The sequence below is a fragment of the Tarenaya hassleriana genome, unplaced genomic scaffold (genome assembly GCF_000463585.1).
Source record: "Tarenaya hassleriana unplaced genomic scaffold, ASM46358v1 Cleome55, whole genome shotgun sequence".
Classification (NCBI taxonomy): Eukaryota; Viridiplantae; Streptophyta; class Magnoliopsida; order Brassicales; family Cleomaceae; genus Tarenaya; species Tarenaya hassleriana.
Genome location: NW_010968113.1, coordinates 541,000 through 551,002, shown reverse-complemented (window position 1 = coordinate 551,002; position 10,003 = coordinate 541,000). Strand labels below are relative to the sequence as shown.

Sequence of the window (10,003 nt, the reverse complement as noted above, 5' to 3'; positions counted from 1 at the left end):
CTTTATCCTAGCGCTAAACTATTCCCCGGCAACGGCGCCAAAAACTTGATAACACAAATCTAGGTATAGAAATAATGCTCAAGTGATAAAAACCTAGATACAACGAATACCGCAAGGATACAGATCAACTGTAGTTTCAGGGTCGAACACAGGGAATAGTTAACTATAGGAACAAGACTCAACCAAGAATTAGATCAGGAAATATGGAATGAAGTATGTGAATATCGAAAATAAATTAATAAATCAATTACGTAAAATCAGATAACTAAACCACCATAGCTTCGGGATAACCTTAACGTGCAGGGATTGTTTCTACGGATGGAGAACCTACGAATATCGAACTCTAATCGGGGACCTCAAGTTCTAGTATCAGATTTGACTCTTTCAAGTCCTAAATCCACTATCCAATAATTTAACCTATCGATCACTCAACCTACTAGATTAAAATATCAAATGCATTAACGATCACTATCACAGTTCCTAAACCGATTAACCTATCTTTCAATAGTCTTAATCAATTCATTCAATGAATTCGTTCCGAATCTAATCCCAACTTTCGTTGCAAATCAGAATCTAAGATCAATCAATCAACATGCCAAGAAGATCAAAAGCAATAAACTCAATTCAATTAAACCGAAGAGTATCGATAACGTAGTCTCGGAAAATAAAAATCAAACAAATCCCTACAAGGTTAAATCCCTAGCTACAGTGAAACGACTACTCGCAACCCATAACAACAAACGAGTTCAAATCAATAAGAAGAAACATAGAAACAGATAAAGAAGACTCGCAGTGATCTCTCGACGACGGTTCTTCAATCTCTGCTCCCGGGAAACTCCGTCTTGATTCTCTCTCAAGTTCCCTAGCTTCTGCTGTGATCTCTCGATGATTTCTGTGTACATGGGAAATGATCATGTCTTGAAGATCGCTGACATTGGTACCATTAAGGTAAAGATGGACGACGGTGTAATCCGCATCATTCAAGGGGTACGGTATGTGAAAGGCTTGAAGAAAAATCTATTGTCAGTTGGACAATTAGATGATGTTGGGTGCAAAACCCGTATTGAGAATGGGATCATGACCATTTTCAAAGATACGCTTGTGGTTATGAAAGCTGAAAAGGTGGCGGCAAATCTGTACATGCTTAAAGGAGAGACACTACGGGAAGGAGAAGCAAGTGTCGCAGAATCAAAATCAACAGAAGAATCGATGATGTTGTAGCACAAAAAGCTTGGTCATATGTCGGAATGTGGCTTGAAGATTCTCGCAAAACGAGATCTTCTCCCGGGGCTCAAAAAGGTGACACCGCCCTTTGTGAGCATTGTGTTACAAGTAAGCAGCACAGATTGAAGTTCAGCAGCTCAACTGCTAGAAGCAAGGCTATCTTGGACCTGGTTCATTCTGATGTTTGGCAAGCACCGGTGACGTCCTTATGAGGAGCAAGATACTTTGTATCTTTCATTGACGATTACTCCAGGAGATGTTGGGTGTACCCCATCAAGAAGAAGTCAGATGTGTTTGAAGCTTTCAAAATCTTCAAAGCGCATGTTGAGCTTGAATCTGGAAAGAAGATCAAGTGTTTAAGGTCAGACAATGAGGAGAATATACTGGCGATGAATTCTACCGGTTCTGTCAACAAGAAGACATCAAGAGGCAGTTCACGGTGGCTTACACACCACAACAAAATGGTGTAGCTGAGCAAATGAACAGAACCTGATGGATGTGATGCTCTAGGATGATCATACGATATGAGAACTATGTATGATACGATGTATTTATTGGATGAATGCATTGTTTGTTCATTATTTATTTTGCATATTTGATAAATAATGATATCCATGGATCATTAAGAACCTGAATTCCTTAGTCGCTTGTCATTGTGGGAGCAATGATGAATTAAGACTAACATGAGGCGTGATGGATGATCATGGTGATGATCATGTGTATTGGATACGGATCACGGTCATGAGTACTTGCTTGGAACAAGTGACTGGATGACTCGCGTGAGATTGTCGATTGGATTTTATCCATGACTTGAATCTCACTTGACGGTTCACTTTAGATCCTCAGACCTGAGATATCTATTGTATCCATCATGACGAGTAATGTACTTTGACTGCGTCAAACGTCGTCTTTAACCGGATGATTATAAAGGCGTGGCTCGGGTACATTATGAATCATGTAATGGATAGTAGATAGTCAAGATAGAACTTTGTCCCTCTCGAAAGAGAGAGATATCGCTTGGGCCCGTCGTAGGAGTGAGACTGTAGAAATGTGTGGCTGCACTATAGATGAATGTCATCTATCTCTTATAGTCTACACAGGATACGACAAAGCATTCGAACTATGAGTTCGATTATGATATCGTGAGACAAAGAGGATCATCGTTGGAGCTATCTCTAGCTTTTCGGTTAGATCACATCTAACTCTTTCTGATACGGGTAATCATAATGTCTTGCTAGAGACCGCTTATGATTTGTAAAGCGAGATTGGATCTCGTGTTTACTACCGTATTAGGAGGAGCCTAAAGGGTCACACACATATGGGATGGACGTGTATGGACGGGATCGAACGGATGAGAAAAATCAGATTTTTCTTCGTCCTTGAGGTCTGGTCCAGAACTGACCAAGAGTTGGTCAGCCAGACAAGATGCACTTGGGAGAAACAGACCGATTTGTCCGAAATAACTGGCTGGTCCGGAGCTGACCAAAAGTTGGTCAGCCGGACCAGACTAGTCAGTCGAAGCAGATCGTGTTGGTTCGAGCATGGCTGGTCCGGCGGACCAACAAGTCAGGCGGACTCAACTTCGTGGTCCGGAGTGTGGTTGGTCCGGGGAACCAAAACTTGGTCCGCCGGATCGTGCACTGTCGGCAAAGGTCGGATTTTACGTGTGCTTGGTCCGGCTGACCAAGAGTTGGTCAGCCCCGTACCAAGACACTGAAAAATCTGAACTTCGCGTTTTCTCGCCTTTTTCTTGGTGGGAAGCAGGTGGGGAACCCATCACTCAACCTAATCCCGACCCTTAGCCATCTGAGAGGCTGGGAAACTCTGAAGAAGTCTCTCTCAAGCTCAAGAGAGTGTTCTTGATCCATACACAAGAGAATTGTTCTCTTCAAGCTCTAGCAAGCAAGATTCCAACTGTTGGAATCCATCCCAAGGGTGTGGACTGCTCAAGAGGGCGTTGACACTTTCAACACCTTGGTTGTGATCAAGAAAGTTCTTCATCGAAAGAGAATCTCAGAAAAGTCCTGAGATTCTCTTTCTTGAGGGCGGTTCAAAATCGTTTTCTCCTCAAGAAAGATTCTTCATCGAAAGATTGGTTCGTGGGCGGTTCAAAATCGTTTTTGAACCCCAATTCCGCTGCGTAAGCCCGTGGACCAGATCCTAGCACGGTTTTGAACCGGCGGTCTAGGATCCCGTGTGACCCAGAAGTGGTATCAGAGATCGGTTCTTCGTTTCGATGAAGAACGATCAATCTTGAGCGAGTTTGAAAATTGTTAAAACTTGGTTTTTTCTTGGTTTTGATCTAAGTTTAAATCTGTTATATGATTGATTCTATGGTAGATTAAATTATGTAACAAGACTTAGATATATGGAGGCTTGAATCATGAATTAACTCGAGAAAACGGAAAGAAAAACGGATTCGAAATGAGCGAAAAATCAGATCAAGATGAAAAATCTCGTCTGAATTTTGGCCCAGAATCCCGTGGTCCGGCGGACCAAAAGTTGGTCAGCGCCGGACCACAGGTTCGGACTTGCACAGATCAGTTCGACGGACCAGAGGAAGAAGCTCGGACCAAAAAGAAAACAGTCTTGGTCCGGCGGACTAGACTTCGGCTTAGTCAGCACGAGCTTGGCGGACCAAGGAGAAGTCTCGGACCAAACTGTCCTGATCCGGCGGACCAAATTGTTCGTCCGGCGGACCAGACGTGATGTTTGGTCCGACGAGATTTTTCGTTGGTCTGGGAGTGCTCCGACACATCTGGTCCGGTTGACCAAACGTTGGTCAGCCCGGACCAGGACGTTTCGGATCAGATGGACCAAGGAGCTGGTCCAAGAAGGAGAGACGCGGACTGGAGGTGTCTGGTCCGGCGGACCACAGTTGGTCAGCCTCGGACCAACAACCTCAGTCCGTGCGTACCGAGTCTGGTCCGAGAGACGAAGCTCCGAACTGAATGTGTTTGGTCCGGCTGACCAAAAGTTGGTCAGCCCCGGACCAACACTTCAGTCCAAGCAGACCGAGCCTGATCCGTGCGCGAGAAGAAGTTGTCTTGGGTTTGGTCCGGCGGACCAAATGTTGGTCAGCCCCAGACCAACCCGGCTGACTCAGCCCTTTTTTCTTCTCTGGTCCGAACTGACTCCGAGGCACGTTGTGGTTTGGTCCGGCGGACCAGAATTTGGTCAGCCCCGAACCAACCACCTGTTTTCGGATTTTAGCGTTTTCTGAATTCGATTCGGTTAAGTAATGGTTACTTGACTGAGTTAATCATGATTGTTTTGGTTTATGACTTAAGTATTAGAGGGTCTACATGAATTAAGTACATAAAACTCAATCAAGTATAGGAGTTACTTGATTGAGTGGGAGTTTCGGGACTTAGTTTACTAAGCTGAATAGACGGTCTATTCGGGCTAAGTAACAGAGTCAGATCAAAATATAATTGTTATATTTTGATCAATCGAGAATAGAGCTATTACAAGTAGAGTTCTTGCCAAGACCTTGGTAATTCGAGTATGGAACATGCCAAAGCTGTGCATACCGGATTATTTAAGTGAGACAAGAATTGAGAAATTGTACTTCTCATTTCTCGAAAGTAATAAGTTGCTTCTTGATAACGATAAAAACCCTCGTTATAATTTCAAGCTTATACCGCCCATATTTCGAGCACTTATTGTAAAATTTGTGAATAACAAAAGCAAGGAGATGAAGATTGATTACGAAAGAGGAGATAAGAATGATACAAGGATAGAGGCGAGCTTTATGGCGTTCAATTTCCCCATTGCTATGGTACTTGATTTTGAACACCCATTTGCAGTCCATAGCCCGTTTGTTTGGTGGAAGATCAGTGATCTCCCAAGTGCCATTCTTTTGAAGAGCTTGAATTTCATCAGCCATTGCGTGCTGCCATACAGGGATGTCTTTTACTTGATTGTAGGAACTTGGTTCAAAGCCCTGCTCAATGACACTCAAAAAACTACGTTCGTTAGCATCAAAGTGTTCAAGAGTGGAATACTTATCGATGGGGTGTGCCACTGCAAGTTGAGAAGTAGAGGATTTCCACCATTCAGATGGTGGTTTTCGTTCCCGTGTGTTGCGCCGAAGTGTAACAGCAGGTTGAACATTGTTAACAACGAGGGACTGGTCACTACGTGTATTTGAAGTAGAATCAACTTGTTCCACCGTGTTGATCGGAGAATTGGCTGTCGGTTCCCCCTCATTGGAATCAATAGGTGCCTGGTATGCATTATTATTTTCCCTTTCAAATAAGTCCCCGAGGGCATGCTTGTCCAATGTATCGTTTCCTGCATTGTTAGGTTGAATAACTTTTGGCATGGAAGTAAGAGGAGCATGAGGGATATCATCTGCATGAAGATAGGATGACGGTGTCCCTTGATCAGTTTGTGCCCCAATACAGCGAATGGAAGTCATCAAATTCATAAGGGAAGTGTTATAGTCAGGTTCTTGGTCTGCAAGGTTCTCCAATGATTCCCAATTCTTTTCTCCGAAGTAGCCAATTTCCTCATGAAAGATTACATCCCGGCACATGTAAATCCGATTGTTAGGAGGGTACCGCCCATATTTCGAGCACTTATTGTAAAATTTGTGAATAACAAAAGCAAGGAGATGAAGATTGATTACAAAAGAGGAGGTAAGAACGATACAAGGATAGAGGGAAAATAACTCAGATTTCCTTAAGTCTCTATTTCTTATTTTAAGTGATACAAGATATTACTTATTTATAGTAGAGAAACTAGTTGTTACAGCAAACATTTAATGAATAGGTAGTTGGGAAGAGAATTGAATAAACTAGCTGTTGGAGCCTTGCATGTTCAGGAGCATTTATGAGGTAGGTGGCAAGTAGTAGCTTCCTGCTGTATGTCTCAACATTAACTCCATGGGCCTTTCTCAACAATTCATATCCCATCTGATCAAGTACGCATGCACACCTTATGGACGTTAGGTTGCTTGTATTTCACTTAATCCGATGGTTTCTTGCTCCTCAAGTCTGCTCGTGTTGTGTTAATTACTCTCTTGTTCTTCAACACTTGTCAAGACTTCGATCGTCTGTGTATGGGTCATGCCAAAGCTGAGCATACCGGACAATCTTTGTGAGACAAGATGGAGAAATGGTGATTCTCATATGCTCGAAAATGGTTTGGCTTGAGTTAGATTATCAAGTTGGACTTGGACTTAACGGTATAGATGGGACTAGAAATATGCGGTAGTATAATGATACTATTTTCCCATAACGATCTAAGAGTCACATTGGATGTGATTGACATTGGATGTCTACCTAAATAGCATAGCCTTGAGCGTCATGCCAAAGCTGACTCAGGTCTATGTGAAATACGGATCTTAGCCTGCTAAGAAAATTACTAGAGGGTTATTTTTCTTAGTGGGAGTTTATCTCATATTTGCATCATGTCATCCATGATAGTAATTATACTATAATTGGTATTGTACTAATTGATATCGCATATTGTGTTGTTCTGTTTATCTCTGTAGGACATGGAGATAGGTGGTAGTGTACCAACCGTGTCATTGCGATCTATCCTTGAGAAGGATAAACTGACCGGGACGAACTTCTTGGACTGGTATCGGACCATGAGAATTGTTCTCAGGAACGAGAAGAAGATGTACGTCCTGGAAGGGGCTCTTCCTAGTGAGCCCTCGGCCAATGCTGCGAGAGCCGTTCATGATGCTTGGTTGAAGCATCAGAACGACGACCTGGAGGTCTCTTGCCTCATGCTCGGGACAATGTCTCCTGAACTGCAGCGACAAATTGAGGGCGTCAACGCCTTTGATCTGCTCGAGCAGTTGAAGACTATGTTCCAAGAGCATGCGCGTGTTGAGAAATACAACACGTTGAAGAACCTGCTTGCATGTCGTATGATGACAGGGCAATCGGTTAGCGCTAATGTTCTTAAGATGAAGGGTCATCTTGAAGAACTTGAGCGTTATGGCTTGAGGATCGACAGGGAGTTGGCTGCTGACCTTGTGCTCCAGTCTCATCCAGACTGCTATGATCAGTTCATCATGAGCTATCATATGCATGGCATGGATAAGACCTTGACCGAACTGCATGGGATGCTGAAACGGCTGAGACGAGCCTTAAGGTCGAGAAGAACATGCTCGTTATTTCGAAGAGTTCGAAAAAGCGGAAACGTTCCAAGGGAAAGGGCAAAGGCAAGGCAAGTGGGGCAAATGTTGCCAACAAGGCCAAGCCTAAACCCGAGAAAAGAGAGTGTCATTTCTGCCATGAAATTGGTCATTGGAAAAGAAATTGCAAACTCTTTCTGGAAGATCTGAAGAAGAAGAAGCTTGCTGAAGCTTCTACTTCAGGTATTTACATTATCGAAGCTAACGTATTCACTTCTTCATTCTGGGTATTAGATATCGGATGTGCCTCACACATTTGTGGAAATGTGCTGGGTCTCAAAAGAAGTAGGACGTTGGCTCGAGGTGAAGTGGATCTACGCGTCGGGAATGGAGCAAAGGTTGCTGCATTGGCTGTCGACGTTTATGATTTATCTTTATCGTCTGGACTAGTTATAGAACTAAGTAATTGTTACTTTGTGCCTGCTATAAGCAGAAACATCATTTCTATTTCCTGTTTGGATTTGGATGGTTTCCGGTTTGTTATTAAGAATAAGAACCTGATGATGTTCAAAGACGATATCTATTATGGTAATGGTTACCTTGTAAATGGATTGTATGTCTTGAACGATCAACCTTCCGATTCCATGTCCGTATATAACGTAAATGCGAAAAGGTTTAAGCCGAACAACTTAAACCTGACCTATCTGGCATTGTCGTTTGGGCCACATCAACGAGAAACGCATACAGAAACTCCTCTCCGAAGGATTTTTGGATTCTTTCGATTATGAATCGATTGAAGCATGCGAATCTTGTTTGATGGGTAAAATGGCAAAGTCTCCTTTTAGCGGAAAAGGAGAACGGGCGTTAGAGCTATTGGACCTGATACATAGCGATGTATGTGGGCCCATGAGCTTACCCGCTAGAGGAGGTTATTTGTATTTCGTCACATTTACTGATGATTTCAATAGATTTGGTTATGTCTATTTGATGAGACATATATCTGAAACTCTTGAAATGTTAAAGGCTTTCAGAAACGAAGTACAAAACCAGCTTGGCAAGACTATTAAGTCATTGCGATCGGATCGCGGTGGCGAATATATGAGCCAAGAGTTCACTGACTATCTGGTAGACTGTGGAATTGTTTCACAGTTGACCCCTCCTGGAACGCCACAGTAGAATGGCGTGTCTGAACAGAGGAACCGCACCTTATTAGATATGGTACGGTCTATGATGAGTCAGGCTGATCTTCCAAAGGCTTTCTGGGGTTACGCCTTAGAGACTGCTGCTTTCATACTGAACAGGAGTCCAACGAAAACGATTCAGAAGACTCCATATGAGATATGGACTGGGAAGCGTCCCAGTTTGTCTTTCTTGAAGATTTGGGGATGTGACGTTTATGTGAAACGTCAGGCTTCTGATAAGCTATCCGCCAAATCGGACAAGTGTTTGTTTGTAGGATACCCTAAGGAAACTAAAGGGTACTACTTCTACAACCGGGTCGAGAATAAAGTGTTTATTGCTCAGAACGGGAAATTCCTGGAAAGAGAGTTCGTCTCTAAGGGAATTAGTGGGAGTAGAGTTGATCTCGAAGAAGTTCGAGAACTACAGACAGATGTTGGACCGAGTGAGCAAGTTGAAGATGTTCAACCTGCATCACAAGGACTTGAGACTCCGCCTGATACTTGTGAACCTCGGAGATTGATAACTCTGATGTTCAACCTGCATCACAAGGACTTGAGACTCCGCCTGATACTTGTGAACCTCGGAGATTGATAACTCTGATTCTTCTCTATATTTTGATGAGAGTTTGTCTAGGTTTTATAGGATAATCACATGCATTCATAGGCATTCTAGGCTTGTTAGGAAACAAAACCCGGTTGTGCTCTAGTTTTGCAGAGTTACAGGTTTCGGAGATGATTGGACTCGAAAAGGAGCTAATTGGAGCGTTAAAGGAGAAGTCCGGATGAGGTACTCATGTTGCGATATCAATAACTTTCCCGTTCCCTACAGAAGTCCAAATCGTGCAAGACTGTACCATTGAAAGAGCACTTCAAGAGCTTTGCGTAGACACCAAAATCGCGTAAATCCGACACCAGAGCAGAAAGTTATGAACGAATTCGTGAAGACCAGAAAACTGCCAGTGTAGGGTCGATTCCAGTTGGAATCGGTCCGATTCCAGAACGCGGAATTCGACCCCAGGAATCTGGATCCGGTCCGGATCCACCCGGAAATGGCCCGGATCCAGTCAAAAACCCTGTTTCGCGATTTTCAGCATTCTATCGGGAATAGGACTCTTGGGAGCCGCCCTAGGGTTATAAAAAAGCCCTAGCCACATCCTAGAACAGGAGAAAGCCTTAGAGAACACCTAGATACAGATTTTTGGAGAGCTTTTGGTGAGAGAAGAATAGGAGTTCACGGGATTTTGAGAAGAAGAAGGAAGATTTGATCGTGGAGACTAAACATCTACATGACCTTTTCTCTCCTCTCTTTTATCTCTTTTTCTCTGTTCTTTTTATTGTTTTCCATGAACCGTGAGTAGATCCACGACTATGGGTTAGGGATTCGTATGTGTTTTGGGTATGTTTGAACCCTAACTTGGATTTCGGTTTTGATTTGATTCGGTTCTATTGATTTGCACTTTTATTGGATTGATGTTTGCTAACCCCTTGATCAATTATCTTGGAT

The 10,003-nt window shown here is 43.1% G+C and overlaps 1 protein-coding gene across 1 annotated transcript in view; it reads right to left on the bottom strand.

The window, feature by feature from the left end:
- The window catches only part of LOC104798653, a 6,310-nt gene extending 412 nt beyond the window's left edge, over positions 1 to 5,898 (bottom strand). Inside the window, exon 1 of the mRNA XM_010520823.1 lies at positions 4,960 to 5,898. Coding sequence (XP_010519125.1) covers positions 4,960 to 5,764 — 805 coding nt within the window. The 5' untranslated portion in view covers positions 5,765 to 5,898. The remainder of the gene's footprint in view (positions 1 to 4,959) is intronic.
- Between the last annotated feature and the right edge of the window lie 4,105 nt (positions 5,899 to 10,003).